The sequence below is a fragment of the Mauremys reevesii genome, linkage group 1, assembly GCF_016161935.1.
Source record: "Mauremys reevesii isolate NIE-2019 linkage group 1, ASM1616193v1, whole genome shotgun sequence".
Taxonomy (NCBI): Eukaryota; Metazoa; Chordata; order Testudines; family Geoemydidae; genus Mauremys; species Mauremys reevesii.
This window is the reverse complement of record NC_052623.1, coordinates 208,516,630-208,539,185: the sequence shown is the minus strand read 5'-3', so window position 1 is coordinate 208,539,185 and position 22,556 is coordinate 208,516,630. Positions and strand designations below refer to the sequence as shown.

Below are 22,556 nucleotides of genomic sequence, written 5' to 3'. Positions count from 1 at the left end.
GGGGGAGAAAATCCTCTCCTGTAGGCTGCAGTGAGGTTATGTAGCCCTCTTGTGACTGCTACTGTAGTCCTTGGGTTCTAGCAACCCCTCACAGTTGCTGTGCCACTCCCTGCATTGGCAGGGCATTGGCCACTGGACCCTGCAATTGATGGAAATCTCACAAGATCAGCTGGATTTGAAGGTTTTTTCCTGTTGTAACGGTGGAAATCTTGCCAGATCAGACATGTCATAAGGTTTGGGTCACATCAGAATCAGAACCAGAAAAACTCTTCTGGATTTGGTTTTGACATGGAACCAAAACCTCAGGGACAGATATTGATCCATGAATTCAACCCCCAGGCCACCTGAAATCCGAAGTGTGTTGGGAAATGTGGTGTTTTTGTCACATTAGTCCCTTCCAATAACCACCAGCAGTCACTGGAACTACGTTCAGCAGCAAGAGCAAGCCACTGAGGTCACTCAGTCATTGTCGATAGAACCATTCTCAACAGATCAAATAAGAGAACAGTCTGGGGCAGGTGTGTCTGTGGACTAGGCTGAATTTAGATGTTTACAGAGAGATATTAACCAGAGCAGTACAAAAAGGTCAAAGGCACAGGGATACTCACAGCCTGGGGCTCTCTCTCCATTTACACCTCCATCCTTAGGTCCGAAAATCCATGTTTGCCTTCATTACCTAGCATTGGCCTCTCGGTCCTGGTGTGCCAGACCAAAACCTACAGAGAAACACACAGGGAGTTCACAGGTGCTTTGGATTCCACGGATAAATCAAGACCAGCAATCCCAGTGTGTTAGTTCCTGAACCGTTCGGGCTCCAAAATATGTTAGGTGTCTGGGTGAAAGCGACATGAGTCAGAGCTGGGGTCAGTCTCAGAGTTTATTAGAGCTCTTATACCCAACAAATTAATATGCACGTGAATGAAACAAACAATAACAATGAACAGATGAGCCTGACACCAGATCAACCTTCCCCCACAAACCCTGGAATTGGGGAAGGAATCAGGATCTGAATTCTGCAGCTGGGACCCACCTCTAATACTATAATTATAACGCATAATAACCATAATGCCTCTTTGGACTCATACGGTTTTTCATTTGCAAAGCACTTCACAGATATTAACTGATCTGCCTAACTATTGTTCTGTGCTCATGTGCTTTGGTGTAAGGTCAGGTGCAATGGAGGATGGGAAGGGCCGTGACAGGGGGAGCAGGGGGCTGAAATGCTGGGGTGGAGGGAGGGAGTATATCGGAGGTTTAATGTAGACCCCAGAAGGGGGAGCTGTGCTTTGAAATCCCTTGTCATGCTGACCTTTGTGCAGTTGGCTGCTTTGGGCTCCAGTCCATCCATAGTCACCAAATCCTTCAGCAAGCTGCTTTCTTGGTAGCCTGCTTTAACTCCCTCCAGCTTGAAAGTGGCTTGAGGCCTCTCCAAGATCAGTCTGATGCTGACTGCAAATCCAGCCATGTCAATAGCAAAGGGCCGGTTACGGTCAAAAACCACCTTCCAGCCCACCACTTTCCCCGCTGGGCTCACTATGGGAGACTCGAACCTCAGACCCCCAGCGAAGGCCACTGGCCATACGGATACCCTCCTCGTATAGCGCATCTGTGTGCCAGAGAGAAGCAGTACAGTGAAAGGTTCAATGCTGTCATTTCACCCCCACCTCCCTATGTGTACCACGCCCCTACTGCTCTATCCCCCTTTGACTCCTTTCCCCCAGCTTCACCGGTGCGAACCACCTTGCTGTAACTCCTTGCATCCTTCTCCTTTTCATTCTTTGCCTCCTCTCTTCTCACTTCCACCCTCCAGACTGCCCCAGGCTTTCCCCCATCCTTTCCTCTCCACCTCACCCTTATGATCACCCCTACTCCTTCTGCCCACTAAAGTGCTTTGTTGACTTTGTACTTGTACCTTCTCAACACTCTGCTCTGATGCTCACTTGCCCATCCCCTTCTTAACAACGCTGAAATCAACGCAACCCCGTTCTCAGCACCCTACCTTCCCATCGCCCCCACTCACCCTCACTCCCATCCATCATCCCATCGCTAAGAGGTAAATCTCTCCTTATTCACGATCACAGCAGCAGTCTCACCTTCTTCCGTTTTACGGACACTTGGTGCTCACCACCTGTGCCTTCCTATGCAACCAAATGGCTCTTGGCAGGATACTCTGTCCACCAACACTATGGGCCAGGGAGGTGACATTGCAATGACCTGGAGGTCTGAGGTCACTTTTACCTCCCTCTCCTCCTCTTCCTTCCAATCATTCTCCTCCGCTCAACACCTGACTGTTCCACCATTCTTTAGCCTCCAATCATCTGCCATCTACTGTCCCCTATAGACAGAGAGGGAAAGACAGAGTCCTATCCTCCTCCCAGACTGTTCAGATCCTCTCTAACCTCTTACTGGTCTTGTGTTGATTGTTCCATAGAAACATGAATTCCCAGTGCTGTTAAACCACCTAACCCTGACCAGGCCTCCAGGTTCCTCCTAATCACTCCAACTGACTCCACCCTATGACTGACTTAAGCGGTCTCCATAGCCAGCTACCCTCTTCTGACACTCCCTTGTCCTCATCCCCAGCAACCTTCTCTGTGCTCTCACCCGTGCTGTCCATGGCCACCTCCTAGAAGTGTGTGGGGCTCCCTAAAAGTGCCCACAGGGGATGGAGAAAAGGATAAACTAAAGAAGGATGATGAGGCTTCTTGTCCTCCTCAAGTTTGAGGATTGGAAACAGGGTCTATAGGATAACTATGGCATGTGTGTTTCAGGTGGTGCCCTACGCTTTGGTGAACCTTACTGGATGATCATCCCCTTGAGTTTGCAATATACTGGAAAACTCAGAGCAATTGGGTTTCCCATGAAATTTCTGGTTTGGCTTCCTGCTTCTAGCTGGGCTGGAAATACCATGAGGATAGCCCTTTCTCATTGCGTGCTTGTTCTTCTTCTGCTAGCTGGGACCCAGAATATAGTGGAATGAGGAAAGGGAAACAATGGTCGATTGGAAAGTTGAACAAACTTTTTCCAATCTCCATACAGAGCTCAAGGGCAGGTTTGAGTTTTGAGTGAAGTTTTTGTTTGGGGCTTGTTTAAACCAAATCAGTTCACCTTGACCCTTCACTGATCTACAGCATTCACTCTACAACCCCTCCCAGAACAGACTTTGTAAGAGGAGCCTTTCACCATGGGCACAAAGGCTTAGCACCATGTCCTGGCACCAGCATGGTCATGTGACTTAGCAGGGGCTAAAGAGGGATGAAATTGTCCATGCAGATCACAGATCAGCTGTGGAGTTGCCCTGTATCTGCATCCCATGGCTGGAGCACTCCTTCCTCACTGGGAAAAAATGGCTGGTACATTTGCAAAGCGATCAGCTCTCTGGCCTCACTTGCCCTGCACCCCACCACCTTGCATGTGAAGGCAGAGGGAGCCCCTGTGGAGCAGAGCTCCATGACACACACTGATGTGGAGCCCTTGACTGGGGCTACCAAATCCTCCTCCCTCTTGGTGCAGGAGAACTAAGCTAGTACCACTGGGTTGGGGTTCTTTGTAACTGCAGAACGCATGGCAGGATCTAGTCTTTATGGGCGACAGCTACATTTTGTTCTTCTCTTTCATGAAGCGCAATGGCTCCTACCTCCTCGAAGAGCTCCAGGCTGTAGGTGTTATCATCATCAGCAAAGTACACAACCCCTTCTGGTGGCTGTGTGTTGTTGAAGCTGTCTCTTAGCCAGTGCAGCCCCAGGTTCCTCTGCAGTGTCCCCCGTGGCTTGTGGGATGGGATCGAGGGTCCACTCATCTTCAGACTCTGCGGGCTCTCCACATTCAGGTGGGTGAAATTGAGCCCCGCCTTCTCCAGCAAGTTGGACACCAGGTTGGTCCTCCGGGGTGAGTCCTCCACCACCAGCCAGTGCAGGTTCTGCACATGTAGGAAGGTGTTGGCTAGTCGGGTCAGCTCAGCCTTCTGCACCGGCCGGGTGTAGGTGGGCGTGATTACAAAGATGGTTGGGAGAGTGTCCGACCAGGGAGGAGGCCGAGAATACACATAGTTCTGGATGACTTTTGGAGCCACCCCCGAGGCTTGCTGCCAGCTGCATGACGGGAGCCCTTCTTCCCGCAACGGGGATGTACCATTGAAGCGAGCTTTAGCTGTTGCATTTTCTTCTGTCTCTTCTGAGGCAAAATGAAGAAGATGGAAGTTAGGGATTAAAGCACAGCCTGATCACTGCTATATTAGGTGACATTTGATAACTATCTATGATCTATCTGGGGCAAGGGCCCTGGGTCTACAACATTTTCATTCTGCAAACCACTTCATAAGAGAACAATCCTTTCATAGGACCATTTCTCCCCTCCCCTACTGCTTGGTTCTTAAGAGGTTTCACCCTGCAGATTACTTGTGGTCCATGGAGAACAGATTGAGAACTACACAGGTGGGATCTTTTTGAATGTGTGAATGGTAGGACGTGAGCTCCTCCTGACCAAGCTTGTTCAGAGCTGGAAGATGTGCCAAATGTCAGAGGAAAGGAAATTTTGCCTAGACTTCACTTGTGGCGCTGATGGTACAAGGTAAGTGTAATCTCTTTACAGGCAAGCTACAGCCAACAAACACAAAGCATGTTAGATATGTCAGAACTGTGCTAAACTTACATTCCTAAAGCTGAAATAATTTGTATAGGGGCTGGGTCGTGAACCAAACTCTTGGGTCTGAACATCCCTGAGGTTCAGGGAAATGAGCTATAAAGCAGAGTTTCTGCAGCTTTATCATATTACGCATCACTTCTTCCGATGGAGAGATTCCCAGCCGTGCCTCCCCTCCCAACCTCTGAAACTACAGCAACCATATTGCTTGGTTACTTGAAAACCCTGCATCCGCTCTAGTGAAAAGACTACATGGAAATAAACAGCTTTAATGTGATGAATGTATCACCCTGTTTTGTAACTGTGCTCTTTGTTTCCCCACCCTGATTTAAAATTAATTAGGTCTTTAGAAAGTGGAAACTCTAAATGTCTTAGGCAGGGTACACCAGTGGAGGAGGTCACTGCAGCAGGCTGAAAAATGGAAAATCATTTTTGTGAATGATTAAAAAAAATTTCCAAGTCATTTCCTTCTGCAGTTTTTGAAAGGGAAAGATGATAAATGTTTGTGCCATACGGCCGGGGTACAATCTGGAACTGTGGTGCTATTTTGAGGTACAGAGGATCACAGTGTTTATTGGAAATTTTTCATTAAAATGCATTTTTTTTGTTTTTCATTTTTCTCCCTTTCTCCCCTCCTGACATTTTACTTTTGAAAAAAAAGAGGGGGGGAGGACAAAAGGGGGAGAGGAAAAAAAACCCACATTAAACAGAAAAACAACCAAAAAGTTCATTTTCCAAAAAATTAATTCAAATTTCCAAATTAGAAAAAAGGCCGTGTTTTGTTAAAAAATGTGGTGGTTGAAAAATTCAGATAGGATCTACAAGTCACTGTAATCTATGCCCTCTCAGTGTGGTGCTCTGTCCCCCTCTAGTGATGGCTAAGCCACCTAGCTATTAATGAATCTACCGGAGCATTGACTAAGGGCTTGGCTACACTTGCAAGTTGCAGCGCTGGTAGAGGCTTTCCAGCGCTGCAATTAGTAACCTGCCAGGCACATGCAGCGGCATCCAGCGCTGGCACTCCTGGCTGCTGGGCTGGGCTGTGGCCAGGGCCAGGTTGGGCGAGTTGCAGCGCTGAGATCCAGCGCTGCTCATGCTCATCACACGTGGACACCAGGCCATTGGGGGTTGGGAGAGGGAGAAGATAAGATATCCAAGAAACTTTTTAACTAAATTACTTTTTGTTTTGTTATTGTTCTTTGTTTTTGTTGTGAACTCCGATTGAACTCCGTTGAACTGCTTATCTAAAAAAAAAACACTCACAGCAACAGCAAACAATCTGTATCTGTACTGGCTGAGAAGTGAATGTGGAGAGAGTGAATGTTTGATGTTTGCTTTGGGTTGAGGCTGTTTGCAAGGCAGGCTGTTTGTAATTAAGACCAAGGGTTCGTTTTTTTTTTGATTTTTTTTCCAGGAAATCCAAAAAATCTCTCCTCTCTCCCTCTCTCTCCACTCCCTCTCCACGGAGTGTCACAGAGTCACACAGGGAGAACAAGTGGTGAGGTGTCCAGTTTTGGCAGGTTGTTTTAAGTAAGTAAGAACTAAGGGTTTTTTGATTTTTTTGTCAACACATTTTGTGATTTTACAAACCAAAAAACACTCCTCCTCTCCGCTCCCTCTCTCTTCCTCTCTCTCCCCTCCCCCCTTCACAAAAGCACATCCTCCTGCCCTGAATGAAAAGCACGTTGCTTGCCCATAATGCAGCACTCCAAAGCCGCTGCATGCAGTGCAACACACTGACAATGTGCAGCTGGTGTGGACACACCTGTGTGCACAGCCACACCTGCTCCTACACAGCTGCTGCTCCACCACAGCTGTAGCCCCAGCGCTGCCTAACAGAGCAGGTTCTCTTAACCCAAGCAGCAGAGGTTCATGCACTAAGATCCAGAGGTCCCAAATTCAATACCTGCTGCCGATGACCCGCCCAGGGATGCTGATGTTACAGGTGGGGGTTACATAATGTTATCGGTTGGTGGCTGACACGTCACTGCTGTGACTGAATCAGCCCTCTGGCCTAGATGGAAAAGCTCTGTGGCCCACCCATGCATTGCAGAGTGGTGTGAGGAACTGGAGCTCCACTGTGGTTGTTACCTCTGTGCTGAGTGGTAGCACGCTTTGCAGTGGGCCATCTTTTGTTTGGAAGAGGAAATCTGGGACACAGACTCCAGGTATTCCCTGTTAGTCTATCTTTATTCACAAAATGGACCCCAGTCCTGTTTACTTTGAACAGAGATGGCAAAAACAACAGCAAACTGCACATAAGCAACTCCATTCGCAGAAACCAGCCAAGTCAACACTATGTCCTGTTCCATAACCAGAAAGCAGCTGTCTCTCTTACCCATAGCCCTACCTTCAGCCTGCGAGCTGACCCTGAGTCCTGCCTGCTCCCTGTATTTTACCTGGCATGCCCCTTAGCCCAAGACTGTATGAAGTCCATTATTCTCAATACTAAGCATGGGCTAGTTCAGGTGGGCCTGGGTGTTGACTCTCTCAGATTTGTTTCCTAAATTATCCCGCCAGTTCAGCACCATTGGTGGTAGCAAAGAAGGGGATTAATAGCATAGTCAGGACTCCAGGTATGTGTGTAAAGCCTCATGCCATCTAACTCTGCTTAGAGTAGGGCTACATGATACAATGCCGAAACATCAGCAGCTTCTCCTATGGTGGGAGGGGTTATGGAAAAATCCCACTATAGACTAGTTGCTCTGCTGCACAAAAGAATTCCTCAAGCAGACTGGCCCAGATCCTCAAAGGTATTTAGGCACCTAGAGCCCACTGAAATCAATCCTTTGAGGATCTGGACCATTCAGTCATAGTGTCTAGAGTGGGCTTCTCTCTGAGGCTTCCTGCAAACAAGGGAGAGTGTTCTTAAGGATTGCCTGCCTGTTTGCAGAAGCCAGTCCCTGAGGGGTCCTTTGGGCAAGTTTCTCTTTGTTTCACCCTTTCTGTGAAGCGTTTCTTATCAAGCGTTCACATCAATAATTCCTTGCACGCATTTCAGGAACACCCTGGCCGTAACACTGTTATGATCAAATCGTAACCGTGTGAAGAGCAGAGTCGCTTACACTTACTTCTCAGCAGGATGAGGTAGCGGGTGGCTGGGTACTGATGCCACAAGGTTAGAAGAAGAGCCCATGGCAAAACGATCAGGAGTGTGGTCAGAAGGTTACGTCTCCTTACCATGCTGCAAAGAGCTTCCAACGCCCAGGCATCTCCCTACCTTTCAGAACAGAGTATGGAGTCAGCTACCCGGTGCTTGTACGGAGAGTGACAGACACCAGCAAAGGCTAGCTCAGTGCTATCAGATACGCAGCTAACAGACTAGGTCCAGCTCACCTAGGGCTGGATCCTGAATGGTGCTGAGCACTCTGGCCTCGATCCAGCAAAGCATTTAAGCCCATATTTAAATTTAAGCACGTGACTAGTCCCATCACTCTCCAGAACTGAGCCATTAAGGTATTTTATCTGCCTGCCACAACTGGTTCAGATACTACAGAGTGCAAGCTTCCATGTAATTTTTTTAAAGGACAGGTTTCTAGCCTGATGGTTGTGAAGAATACCTCCCAAATGTGAATTTAGGGTACCCAATGCATAGTTGTTTGCCTTCCTGCAATCTGAAACAACAGCCCGAAGAGAGCCGTTAGTGAACCCATTCATCCCAAGGGGGTAACTTCTAAGCCTTGTAGTGACACTACAAGTGACACTAGTTTCAGTGACACTAGTTGAAAATTTGACTCGAGGTACCAAATTTGTAGCATTACTGCAGTTGTGCGTAAGACCTGAATAACTGCAGAGCAAATGGATACAGCAATGGGCTGAAAGATGCCTACTATTCTTTTCTCTAATTTAATTTTAATTCAGCTCCCTTATACATATTAATTCCGATACAGTCTTTGCAGTCACATCCTGCTTTTTGCACAGGTCCCCTGCCTCATTCAATGCACAGCAAAGATGGTGTTCACTGCTTGGGTAGTTAATCAATATCTCTTTTTATCCCCCTCAGTCATTGTCTGGCCCCTGCATTACATATGACACATCATCCAAACCATGCACTACATATGGAATTATTAATCTCCTCGTGGGCTTTTCTATGGCTCTCATCACCATAGAATCTGAGTGCTTCACAGGTATTAATTAATTTACCTTTAAAATATCCCTATGAAAGGAGGGGAACTGAGGCACAGAGTCATTAAAGCCCACATTTTCAGGAGGGGCCACTAATTTGGGGTGCTTCATTCATTGGGTGTCCAATTTGAGACATCTTGGGCCTGAATTTTCACAGTTGCTGAGCACCTACCAAAGGTGCTGGAACCAGGGGTGCGGGGGATGCTGCCGCACCCCCTGACTGGAAGCGGTTTCCATTATATTTCAGGGTTTATAGTTTCATTCGATGGCTCTCAGCACCCTGACTTTATAAATTGTTCCAGCGCCCCTGGCAGCTACAGCTACTGTTGACTTCAATATGGATTGTGAGTGATCCACACTTCTGAAAATCAGGTCCTAGGGTTCTCAGGTTGGGCAGCCACTCAACAAAGTATCCAAAATTAGTGGCCACTTCTGAAAACATTGATGGAAGTGACTTGCTCACCATCACACAGAAAGTTCATGGCGGAAACAAGGACACAATTCAGATGCCAATTTTGGGTCATAACCAAAGACCATCCTTTTTCTTCAAAAAGTCCCCAGCCTCATTCACCACACAACTTCCAGCATCTCCTTTCAGCTCTATGGATCCAGAAGCTCCCAGTCCCATTATTAAATGAGCTGCCTGTGCCATGCCACAGGCAGCAAAAGCCAAGCATAGTAATGGAGATTTAATCCTTCTGCAGCACAGCAATCCATGTGCGCACACTGAGTTGTACAGCAGCAATGCTGCCTGTTGTCAGCTGAGGACTCACCACTGTCGCTGTCAGCAGAGTGCCTCACTGTTGACCAGTTTTGAGACCAGCGTGTGCCAGACTTTGCTCCCCTTGCCCTCCTGGGGCTGGTTCCTCGGGGATTCTTCTCAGGTGCTGAGCGCATGTATTGAGCCCTTCCCAGCGGGCCTCTTTCCTCATGCCTATCTACCAGACAGTGGCTGCACCAGTGCTCCCCCTGGAGGCCTACGGGAATAAAATTTTCATTAGCCACAAAGACTGAGGTTTCCCCTGTGCAATAAAAGCAGCGACTGTGACCATGCTTCCTGAGAACCATAGAGCTGCTGCTATCAGCGTGACCCCTGAACTCCTAACACTCCCAGCCCCCCTTCCTGCTCTTCCAGGTAAAGAGCCTGTGGAGGGGCAGTGCCCTGATACCAGTATGATGGAAGAGAGGGAGCTTAGCACATTAGCAGAGAGACCTGAGTGCGAGTCCCTTCGCTACCACAGATTTCTTGTGTGACCCTGGGCAAGTCACTCACTCTCTCTGTGCCTCAGTTCCCCATGTCTGAAATGGGGATAATGGCTCTTCCCTAGCTCACATGGATGGTGTGAGGATAAATATATTACAGGCTGCAAGGCACTGTGATACTACAGTAATGGGGTCCATGTAAGCACCAGAGATAGATAGCAGGGGGCATGACAATAAGTGGTGTAGGTTTGAGTTCTCCTGGGACCAAGTCTTTAATCTTTTCATTACTTTTATATTATTGTTATTATTATTAATAATAGAGGTGATTTGGGACTTGTTTCCCTTCCTCACATTATGAAGCAGGTGGTCTCAGATGTGTGGTGCAGGAGGCAGGAGCCCAGGGGCCAACCTAACAGGGATACTGCTACATCCACGGCTAGCCCTTGTGTTTTGTGGAGTGCTGATAGCAAGTGCAGCATTGTGTGGCTATAAAGGAAGACAGTAACTTACTGGCTCAGTATATGTGGCCAGGCTGCCTTCTAGCAGCTGGGTCCTAAGCAAGGATAAGGGACCTAACGGAAGTGCCAGCCAAGAGACTTCTCTCTTCACTCAAATGGCAGAGTCCTACGTGTCTGGGGAGGAAGGTCAAACTTGGACACAGCCTGGGGTCAGTCTGGCTGATGTTCAACGTACCTGTATATATGTAGATTTCTCACAATGATCCCTGCCCCTAGGTTCTTGGAATATGTCACAGGCTTATCACATTAGCAGCATGGAGCAGCTTCCCTGACACTAGGAGCCATGAAAATAGAGGCAGTCACAAAAGAAATTCAAGCCCTAAAACGGAACAAGGGCTCTGAGTTCTCTCGTTACACCTGTAGGCGTCTGGCTCTCCCTTTGTCTGTTCTCGGGTGCAGGGCCGGCTTTAGCAAGTGCGGGGCCCGATTTGTGGGGCTTGTACTCACCGCAGCACTCTCGTCTTTGGCACTGCGGCACTGTGGAGGGGGGGGGGGGGGCAGCACAGCACCCAGCGCTCTGGCCCGGGGGCAGGGGAGCAGGGCCTCTGCTTTTGGGGGGGGCGTGGGGCCCAATTCAGGGGAATTGGCCCTGTGGCCCTGCTGCCTGGTCACATCTCATCATCTCCTGTCTTCCTGTACCTCACATGGGTCTGCTCTGCTCAGTCTTCTGTCTCAGGCAGTCTGTATTTTCCCCTTACATAAAAGAAAGACCTGGCCTTTATTATACAGTAACTGTTTGTTTCCACAAGGCAGCCCCATGACTACCACAAACTCAGATTGATTCTGGAGGGAAGGAGAAGACAGGAGGAGGATGCAGCTTGTGCAGCAAAGAGGAGAGAGAGAGGTGAAAAAAGAGAGGAGAGCACACAAAAATCTAGTTCTACATCCCACATCTTCACAGCCTGCTCCCCAAACGCTGCAAATATATTGAGCCAGGGTCTGTGTGCTTCCAGGTCTTGTTCTTTTTTTTCTTACTTTTATTCTCTCTTCTTGGTTTTTTTTTCTTTCTGCCCTGCACTGCACTGCCTAAGCACTGCATGAGGCCAGTAGTAGCAGGAGCCCCCAGTGAGCTTCACACTTCACAAAGGGCCTTCCCTGTCCTGGTTTGCATTACTGCTCTTATCTTTCATCTCTCTCACTCTTTTCTCCTCTCTTCTCTTTTCCATCTCTCTCTCTCTCTCTCTCTCTGTGTGGCAGCTGCCCCACACACACAGGCAGGAGGCAGGGAGAAGGCCTGGAGAGACAGGGGAGAGACCAGCAAGAGATCAGAAAAAGGGAGAAGATTGCCAGGCCAGAAGAGAGCTGAGCCTGCCAGCTATACATAAGCTGCTCAGCAGAGCAAGAGCAAGGAGCACTTAAGAAGGAAGAGAAAAGGAAGGGATACGATATACAGGGCAGGCAGTGTTGGGCAGGGGAACTCAGCATGGCAATAGACCCTGAACCAAGGGCAGGGAAGGTGCTAGGGCTATGGGGGAAGTGGCCTAGGGAAAGTAGGCAGTGGGATTAGGAGGCGGGGCAATAAGTGGCTGCCAGTTATAGGGTTCCTAGACCGGGACCCAGAATAGCAGTCAGGCCTTGGTCCCTCCCTCCCGCTTTACCCCTACTTGCCAATGAGGAGAGTGGCCTAAATCCAAACTGCAGTTTGCCACTGAAGCCAGAAGCTAGACTAGAGATTGTGGTTGGCTGCTGAGGCAAGTAGAAGGACTGAGGACTGCCTGTCCCCTGAAAGGAGGAGACAGTGGGCTGGGGCAAAGCTGGAGGGCTGTGTCCTGAAGAGGACACTGGGAGTAATGTGGGTCCAGATGGTGGAAACAGTGGAGGAAGTGAAGTAATGGTGAGTGAGACACTGCTAGTAAAAGGCACCTTGGTGGTCCAAGAGAGCTATTTCCCAGCACAACCAGCAGGAGGTGCTGCAGTGGTGAGTTGGCACCATTACACTCCCCTTTCTCCAATATGCATGTTTCTCAGGACTAGAGTTGTTCTCTGCCAGCTCCACACTGCCAATCATTGTAGCTTGAACACCTGACTGTCCACTTCTCCCACAAGTGCTTGTGCAGTTTCTTCCGCACTGCCCCTTTTGCATGGAATTTCCTCCAATGAAAACCACCAACCTGCCCCCCTCTAGATACCTCACTGCGACCCACTTATACCATGTTGCCTATGGGAGATTGCTAATGGCCAAACCGAGGGTCATTGGGACCTACTGAGATCTGTTTGATGTATTTATTTACATCTTTAATTAAAAATAAACTCTAATTGGCTTAGCATCATCAGTTTGTGCACACAGCTAGTCTGTGTGACTGTGTGTTCCCAGCATTGTTACCTTCCTCCTCCCGTCTCCATTCCCTCCTTTTTCATTGCTACACCCATTTATAGTGTATTTTCTTAATGAAATATATGGATCACAAGGCCAGACAGGATCATGATGATCATCTAGTCTGATCTTCTGCATAACACACTTCACCCAGCAGTTCCTGGCTGTAAGCTCTACAGGAAGAGGACTACCTCCTGTTATGTGTGCACAACTCTTGTCTTGAGGGACCTATGGATACTGCTGTAATATAAATTGTATTTATTATTATTAATGGTCTCTCTAAGTTTCTCTCTTCCTTATTTTTTCCTTTCTGACTATCCCTCTCTCCCCATCTTTTTCTAGTGCCTGCTGCAGTCCCTGTTTGTATTATGCACCCCTAACAACATTAGCTAGATGGCTGATGGATGCTTTCAATATGCTGCTTGTAACCTTCTTGAGCTGTTTTCCAATTACACATCTCTCTGCTTAATTTCATCCATCAATCTTCTGCTTTGTGCGTGCGCGTGTACACACCCACGCCCTCTGGGGCTAGGTTTGACTGTTTCTTGTATTATGTGTGACTGGAGCAGTAAGAAGCATCTGGCTGTAGCTCAAAGCATCTGGTGTGATCGGCTCCACCACTGTTGACCATCACCAGCCTGTTTAACTCCCAGAAAACATTTTGCTACTAAAATGCAATATTAACAGTGGGCAACTCAGATTCTGGGAGCGGCCTAAGGCATCCCAGGCTGGAAAGTAACCTTGGTCATGTCTACACTGCACCCCACTTGCAGCAGTGTATACAGTATGCATAGCTACATGCTGCAGTGAAAAGCACACCATGTCCACACTGGTGTGTATCTACACACGCTGGTGACAGGCTCTGGCAAGGGGGAAAGGCCCCGGCAGCAGAAAAGGCTCAAGCAATGGCAAGTTGCTGGGACCTTTCCCTGATGCCTCCTTACTGCCAGAGTCTCCCCACTACTGAACTCTTTCCTTGAGGTGGGGAAAGACTCCAGCAGCAGGGAAGAGACACTACACTGCTAAAAATAGCAGTATAAATGGGGGAGGCACTGCTTAGGCGAGTAGAGAGCCTGCAGTGTACATGGCCAGGTACACACCCACAGGCAGGTCTTAACTCTACTTGCCTGAGCTGGGCCTCGCTGTCTACACTGCTGTTTAGACGTGTGCTGCGGGGGCTTGCAGTGTATGTACTCCCCATGCTGCCCAAACAAGTGTGCAGCACAGACAGCCTCATTGCTTCCTGAGATGATGTACAATGGTAGGCATCTCGGTGGAGGTTGGGATAGTCCTCAGGAGAACTGGATTAGGTGGCAGCCTTGTGGGGTGGCCATAGAGATGGCTTGAAAGCATACTCAGATGGCTAAGGCTAGGGAGAGCCGGGCTGGGGAGTGATATGTGAGAGGGCTGTGTTAGGGAGAGGCCTCAGCGGCCTGGGGTTTGTGAGGCAGCTGCATGCGTTCAGGAGCAGTGTTTCAGAGATCCAGGTCTGGGAGAGCCTTGTTGTTAATCTTCCTAATCCTCCTCCTTTCTAATGCCTCTAAACTCACAATAATCAGTGCAGGGCAGAGGCTGGGTTGGTAGGCAAGGTTGCAGCCCGGAAAAAGAGGATGTGGAGGCAGCACAACAAAGGAAAAGTGGGATCATACTAATGAATAATAATAATACAGAGCACATTCCTAGCACTTTCCTGGCATTAATTAACCCTCCAGCTCCCAGGAGTTCCATGTCATTCCCTCCATTCTACAGAGTGGGGCTGCAGTGCAGGATTCTGTGTTCACCTGCATTTGGAAGGGACACCCTCCAGTTCACGCAGATCACCTGCTCAGTCTCTGAAACACTCTTATCACTTGTGTTGGAGCAGAATCCATTCTCCGGCCCTCTCCCAGGAGGAGCAAGGGGCTGGGGAAGACATGGAGAAGAGAAAAGTCCCTGGGATATAAGAATGAAGGGAAGACAGAGATAACAGTGGAGACAAACTGGGACAGAGAAGGGAATGGAGCAAAGGAGAGAACCACATCAGAAAGGAAATAGTGCGTTGAAAAGAGCCTGAGGAAATACGTGAGCTTTGCAGTCTGCCCTGGAGCTCAGTAAATTTAGACCCAGGCTCTCAGCCCCCAACACTGGCCTACTTAAGTCAATGGAAACACTTCTGGGGAGGAGACGTGCCACCGGCAGAAGGAGGTTAGTGTGGACATGAAAAACTGCAGCCATTAATGGGGTGGCTGTACTTGACCTAACATAAGTTGATTTAATTGTGTAGTGTAGATAACGGCACAGACTGTCACCGTGAAGAGGGAGTGGGTTTCAAGGACAAGGGCCATTTATCTGTAATATCCAGCCACCTGATGTATAAATCTAGGGTCTGTTAATGCAAGTGTCCCCAATCAATCTCAGCTGATCAAGCCAAAATTTTCACAAATTCCCAGTAATTTTGGGTGCCTTCATTTTTGGCTGCATGTTTGTACCATGTGTCTGTGGAGCTGAGCAGAGCTGTTGGCAGGGCAGCACAGGGGCTGAGCAGGTTCACATTTTGTATGCACAGGAACTTTCTGCAGTATTGTGTTAGCCTGTGTTCCGCAGCCTGTCTCTCTCCACTGGCTCTGGAGCACCTTGAGGACATCCATGCAGATTTCATGAATTCCCCAACTGCCGGCATTGGGGATGCAATGCTGCAGGCAGAGCAGCGAGCCTTCATTATTGATGAGGCCAACCTCCCTTCAAACAAGGAATGCATAATTCATGGCAACACTTGTATTTGTGGTGCTCAGCAACAGCTCTGTCTCTGCTTACTGAAATCGACAGGAAGTTTGTCCCCTCTAAGCCGTTCTTTTGCATCTCATCCCACAGACTCAGCAGCCGAAGTGTCAACGTGTGCTGTTTAATACTGGTTACGGCTGAGGAGCTGTGGTATTTCCCTTGCCTAGATCATCTCCTGCCTGTTTCAGATGCACAAATAAAACAGGAACGACGAAGCACATAAGTGGATGACACGGGCTTGCTATGCAAGAAAGCTGCAGAACTTCATGTATATGACCATGGTAATGAGGCCTACTTACAGAGGCTTCCTTCTCCCCAGTGGGACAGTCCTCTCCCTGATGCAGTGCTGAATGAATGGGGACCATTGTAGACTGAAATGTTGGGTTATCTCTAAAGCAAGCACTAAGGGTTCATTTCCAGGACAGGATGCCACAGCCTGTGGTGGGACAGGAAATGCGAGGAGAGATCTGGTTCTTCGGCTGAGTGGCAGCATTTTCTTCCCCGCACTCTGCTGGATCTGGCATTCCGGGAAGCCAATGGCAGGGAAGGATGCTGCAGGCCAGGAGATAGTCCCTGCCCCCTTTTTCTAATGAAATCCTGAGTGTACCCTAACCCTTCCCCGCACAGGCAGTGTTCCTGAATTGTACTGCACCCCTAAGGAAAAGGGATGCTCTTGTGATGGAGAAAAGTGCTTTGGGTTTTAGTCCTTACTCTGCAAGTCACTCCTCATCTGTAGGAGGGGCTAAATGATCTTGACCCAAGGGATATGAGGCTGACTTCACTGAAGAGCTTGGAGATCCTTGGATGGATGCAGTGCTAGAAAATGACAAAGCAGTGAATAATATGGGGGAGGAGGAAACAATAGTGGCTGGATCTAGAGCTAACACCACTTATGGGGACTGGATGCTCACATCTAAGCTGCAGCTTTCAGTGTGTGCACCCTTGGGGTGGGAGTGGGGAACCCCTCCCTGGGAGGAAAACCCTACACCTTCTGCTTCCCTCTTCCTTCTCTCCCCTCCCCCCCCCCCCCCAAGGCTTAATGAAAAGCACCATCCTTTCCCTGCCTGCTTGGTTTCCCTCTTTTTAACCCTATGGATCTGCAGTGTCGTCAGCCTAGAAAACTTTTCTTTTGGGAACTCACTTAGTGTCATACCCCTCACCCCACTGCTGGCCTCCAGACCCTGCCCATCAGATTTGTAAACAGCTCTGCATGGCTCCTTCCCTGAGGAGATGTGTCCCACATGTGCTGATCATCTCTAGGCGTTCCTTTACACTGGATTCTAGTCACAAAACATTTGGAGGCAGTGCTAATGAAATCTGCAGGCTAGTTCCTCTGCAGTCCAATGCTTTTGCGCCAATACCTGCTATCTTAGGCAGCAAGGGAACAGCCAGGGGTTATGTTGGCTGTGAGCAGGGATGAACACAACTGGTTCCTGGGGGATAGAAAGTTCTGTTAAGTTTCATTTTTAGAGAGGCTCAATCCAAAACCCTGATCTGAACAGTAGAGTCAGACCCAAACCTCCCTAAAGCCAAATCGCACAACTGGCCCCTATCTCTGCAATGGGCCTCATCAGAACCCCCGGCACTTTGGGAACATTTGGGACTGGTTCAGAACATTGCAGCTTTGGGCCTAGTTTTAATTTGCCTGCATCTGTGCTTATTAATCATGAACAGAAACGCTGGAGGAAAAAGTGACAGATAAAACCAAACAGACATGGGAGGGACTAGATGTTTCATGGGAGCAGGGGCGGCTCTAGACCCCAGCGCAAGCAAGCGGCGGCGCGGCGGTTCCGGGGGGCGGCATTGGCTCTTCCTTTCTCCCCGCCCGTGCCGGCGGCAGGTCCGGGCCCCGGGGAGCGGACCGGCTGCGGCATGACGACTGCGGCGGGTCCCCTCTTCCCCCGGTTCTCGAGCTCCGGCGCGGGCAGGCGGCAGGGTCCAGGTCCCGGGGTCCGGGCTCGGCGCACAGCCAGCGGGCATGCGGAACCAGCTCACCGGAGCCGGGGCGCCGCCCCGGACAGCGAGCGGCGAGCGGCGCGCGCTGCGCAGCGCGCTGGGGCGTGATTGAGCCTGCATGGGAGCCAGCTCTCCTGAGAGTCCTAACTCAGTGCTGCAAACGCTTCGGAACTGTAACCTCAGAGGAACTGCATTTTTGGGTGCTTATCTAAACCAAGATTTGCCCCTTCTGCTACCAAACACTTGCAGAGTGGAGATCCCTTTTAGGCAACGGTGGCTATTATGGAGTATTCATTCCAGATGTATTGGCATTAAGCAGCCCCAAGAGATGCATTATTAAAAGAGAGGAAATGGGTTTTGTTTGAGAGGCAGACCAGGTCTTTTAAGGAAGCAAAACTGAATAGTTCCAGTGTACTGGAGCATTTCACCCAGAGCTTTCCTGACTATGTTCACACATGATGCCTGTTCAGCAGGAGCAGTAGCTGTCATTGCACATGTGGGTTGTAAAGAGGGGAAGGCAAACCCCATGACATTTGCTTCCAGAACATTATCAAAGGCTGAAAGGAATTACTCTCAGAGAAAGAGACATTAGGCATTATTTGGGGGATAATTAAATATCACGAGTGCCCTTGATCACAATCTCCTTGTTAAGATACTGGGTCCAGAGGCTGACACTGCACCTCTAGCAACAGCCAGGATGCAGAGATGGGCTTTGATCTTAGCTGCATCAAATGCAAGCCTCCAGAGGACATTGCTATCACTAATGCACTACCCCGATTGATTATTCTGCTCATTTTCCCTACTTTCAGAGCCAGTGTACAAACTCTCTTACCTAGTGAGCCTTCCCATCACCCCCAGCAAGTGCCAAGGAAATGGAGAGAGACCCTGCTTTGGTTAAAGTAATGTAATACACTCCTTCTGGATGGCAAAATCATATAGCAAAGAAGAGCCATTGGTGCAGATTCAGCAAGGTACTGAAGAACATGCATACCTTTAGCATGTCAGCCATCTCACTGAAGTCAATAGGGGTGCTCACATGCCCACAGATACACAAGTGTTTTAGTAACCTGCTGAATCAGGGTCTGAGTCCACTAGAAAAATTGAATTGTTCATAGAGAATGATTTTGCCATGCGGCATGGGATAGTAATACCCTGCTGCTTTCACTGGAGAATGATGGTTGAACTATGATCAATAAAGCATAATGAAAATTAAAAGTTTGCCTTGAAGTTTTTTGTGGCCAGACTTGGAATATGACAGAGAAGGGAAAATAGCTAATGCTAATTCTGTAGTAGCCAGCAAAACAGGTCAGAAATGGTCTCTGTTTACTATAGGAGTGACCACTAGGCCTTGACAAAGGCTACACATTTATTCCAGAAGGCAAGGAATAATATACCTGAGGAATATTTCTTCTGTGGAGAATAGCAAGGCCTTGTGAGGTGGACTTGTGGCACATAGGTTACCCGAAGAGCTGGTTCTCAAATCTTCCTTGGGATAAATTCATTAAAGCACATTAGATCTCTTGCTTATTGTCTAGCATCAACATATTATGCTGACACCTAAAAATATATCTGATGGAAAAAATGTGGTGTATATGGCAAATTTTCTGTTACAGCTGTATGCCAGTCCACTACTCAAAACTCCAGCAGAGTTAAATCTTTAACATCAGTTTATAGAGTTGAGCTACTTAGATCAGGTTTAACCAAGAGGCTAGGATAGAAAAACAGCATAAACCATGTACAGTATTTGCCCCCGAGGATGTGAAATTAAAGGGGAAGGAGGAAGTAGGGGAAAGGAATTGTCAGGAAAGTAGTGGAACCCAGTGGTATACCTGGCAGAGGTAAAAGAAAGGGATTCTGAAAAGGAAACTACTGACCATGTCATTTCCAGGAAAGGAAAATACTTCTACAAAGCAGAACCAAACAAAAACATTACAAGAGAGGGTAAATCTGTGCCTGTCTGTTGGGATGACAGGGCCATAAGCAGATTCAAGATGGCAGATTTCAGAGTGAGACACAAACTCTGCTTTTTCTCATGGAGAATTTATAATTCTCTTTCTCTGTTTTCCTTTAATTGCAAATACATGTAATCCAGACTGAAAGTGCTTGTTTTGCTCTTTGTACATAATTTCCTTGGGACATCAGTGCTATACTATGCCCAGAAGCACATTTGCACACCTTCATGCTTTTGTGAGCTCACAAGTTGGGGGCAGGAAGGAATTTCTATCAGGCTCCATCCATACATAGCATGGAAAAATGGACTAGGTACATTACTATTTTTTTCCAAAACGTTCCTCTGTATCCTGAGGCATTGGCCAGTGCTGGACCAGATAAAATGGCCATACTAGGTCAGACCAAAGGCCCATCTAGCCCAGTATCCTGTCTTCTGACAGTGGTCAATGCCAGGTGCCCCAGAGGGATACTCCAAGATGGCAGTTTCTATGTTCCTTCCACCCATTAAGCCTACAGAATTATGTTTGCACAGAACAGCCATCACGGTACACTGTATACAATAGACTGATGGTAGGAAACTACCAAAAGATTCTTCTCCCCCTCACTTTTGCAGCTCTCCTCTCTGCTTTCTATTTATAGAACCACTGGTAACCTCACCCAGCAAGATGGAACACACATTCCTTGGTACGCCTTGTCACACATAGCCCTGGCCCTTGTCCTCAGATGCTACCAAACTGCAAGTGGAGAGCTTATCTTGGGCAGAATTACTAGGCAACAGGGACTCTCCAGCCAGAGGTGAGAGATGAACCAGTCTTTCCTGGAACCTGTCTATACTTGGAGTCCTTTTTCAGAGGACTTAAAGATCAGTAGTGTCTTATATCCGAGGCAAGATAAACAGCAATCTTCTACAGAAATTAGAGATGGGTCAGTGCTGCAAAACTCAGATCTGGATTTGAACTTCCCCCATGTTCTGTCTAGTTTGTGCATCTGTCTGTGTCAGAGAGTGGAATTACTTAAGCGCCAATCAGCTTTTGATTTCATAGAATCATAGAACTGGAAGGGACCTCAAGAGGTCCTCTAGTCCAGTCTTCTGCACTCAAGGCAGGAGTGAGTATTATCTAGATCATCTGTGACAGTCCACGCCCCTAGAGTCAGGGAGGCATGGGCTATTGGTCACAGTCTGTAGCGCCACCCTTTGGTGCCGGGCAGCATGGCCTGATGGCCAGAGTCTATAGCGTTAGGCCGTGGCCGCCACAGTAGCGGGGTCCGGGACCATCTGACTCCACCAGGCCCCAACAGTGGCATAGCGGCTTGCCACTGACTCAACAGGGGGGTCCTACCGAAACACATTGAGCTTCCCTGGGTGGGAGGTACCACTCTGTCACCCTTCCTGGGTCACTTCCTACCAGAGTCTGTGTTGGGGCTTCCCATGAGACGTCAGGTCTTCTGTGTTCAGCTGGGCCGGTCATCTCCAGGGTTTCCTCCAGTCGCCGGGGTGCAGGTAGGCCATGGACGGCTTCGATTCCCGGCGCAGTCTGTAGCTGGCCCTCCGCAGGTGCTTCCCAGGCAGGTCCTTCCCCTGCAGCCTCCAGCCCAGAATGAGCTGGTCTCCCTCCCTTTATACTACTAGAGCACTTGGAGCATGCCCAGTCTTGCCAGGGGGGCGGGACTTCCGCTGTCAATACCTGGAGCTTAACCCTGTCTGGGCTAGTGTGGGGTAAGCAGACTCCATCACACCATCCCTGACAGGTGTTTGTCAAACCTGCTCTTAAAAATTTACTGGTTAGAAACACCATTGGCTGCTTAGAAACACTAAATTAGAATCTGGATCTCAAATCTCCCAAAGCTAAGGAGTGCCTAGATCTGGGGTTTTGGTTTGGCCCAAATCCATTCTGGACCAGAACCTCACCGAGGATTGAGGGTGTTTAAAGGCAGGGTTTTGACTTTGGCAACTCATCTCTAAATGAAAACCGAAACTCAGGAACCCTTGTCTCCTCCTGAGATCCCCTCTCCTGCAAGCACACGGCAGCACATTCTCTCTAGCTCTGTCTTATTTCCACTGTTGGCCTACCTTCTGCTTCTCCTCACTCACCGCCCCTTCTTTTCACATTGCCCTCTGGGGCAGGCTGGCTGATTTCCCTGGAGCTTTCTCCTGATGTGCCAGTCCAACCTTGGCATAACACTAATTTCTGAGTCTCATTTTTCCTGGTGTAGATTTCTGGTTTCAGAAGGTCACGTCCACTTTCCCCTTGAGCAAGCATGCAGTTCTGGGTGGGGAATGTAAGACAGACTGGCATCTCTGGAGGTTAGACCATCTGGATAAGTAAGCAGACAGTGCTGCAGATACAGAGAAGCAATGAAGGGCCCCTCATATTCCTCTCTTTTAGGATAGGCTCTCAGAGTCTGCAGTTCTGTTGACTGGTGAACGGTTTTGTCTGCAGTAAAGCATCCCTCCTGGGTACTCTTCATCTTATTATGTCTCTCCCTGCAGTGGGACAGTTGGTGATCTAATGTGCAACATCAGAATGACTTAGAGGTTGTTTTCCACTTACACACACACACTCTCACTCTGCAGCTGTGACTGTGGTGCTTCGCATGCTGCGCTTCACTATGTGTGACAGATGTCTCCCTATCGCCAAGCAAAGGCAGGACTAGGGCAGAAGCAGCTGCTCATGTGGAAATGTACGAGTCAGTAAGTCAAATGAGACCTCCTTCTGTGCAATCTCCCCAGAAATACCTCTGAATGCCAGGAGGAAGTGGATTGCACAGCTCTTGGGGGGAAATCTGGCCTCGGGATCCTGGTGCTCATCTGACTCCCATTCAGGGCCAGGAGGGACTACTGCACCTCTGCACCCAACTACAACAGGGCTGTGCCTTACAGACACCCACTAGCCCCTACCTCTGTCAGAGTCTTGGCTATAACTAGGGGCCTACCAAACTCACAGCCATGAAAAACACGTCACAGATGATGAGATCTGATCTCCCCCACGAGAGCTGGCTATTGTAGTAGGGGTCACGATATTGCCACCTTTACTTCTGCACTGCTGGTGGCAGCGCTGCCTTCAGAGCTGGGTGCCTGGCCAGCAGCT

The 22,556-nt window shown here is 48.7% G+C and overlaps 1 protein-coding gene across 5 annotated transcripts in view; it reads right to left on the bottom strand.

Annotated features, from left to right (window-relative positions):
* LOC120395589 (galactosylgalactosylxylosylprotein 3-beta-glucuronosyltransferase 1-like) overlaps positions 1-22,556 on the bottom strand; it is a 47,375-nt gene that overhangs the window by 10,637 nt on the left and 14,182 nt on the right. Inside the window, exons 1-7 of one of the 5 annotated variants that reach the window (XM_039520110.1) lie at positions 20,874-21,043; positions 10,663-10,761; positions 9,540-9,743; positions 7,713-7,861; positions 3,638-4,173; positions 1,310-1,606; positions 609-716 (exon numbers count right to left, since the gene is read on the bottom strand). In XM_039520110.1, coding sequence (XP_039376044.1) covers positions 630-716; positions 1,310-1,606; positions 3,638-4,173; positions 7,713-7,824 — 1,032 coding nt within the window. In that variant the 5' untranslated portion in view covers positions 7,825-7,861; positions 9,540-9,743; positions 10,663-10,761; positions 20,874-21,043 and the 3' untranslated portion in view covers positions 609-629. Of the gene's footprint in view, positions 1-608; positions 717-1,309; positions 1,607-3,637; positions 4,174-7,712; positions 7,862-9,539; positions 9,744-10,479; positions 10,578-10,662; positions 10,762-20,873; positions 21,044-22,556 lie in introns of those variants that run through there. The other 4 variants (XM_039520111.1, XM_039520113.1, XM_039520109.1 and 1 more) reach the window with 4 other exon arrangements.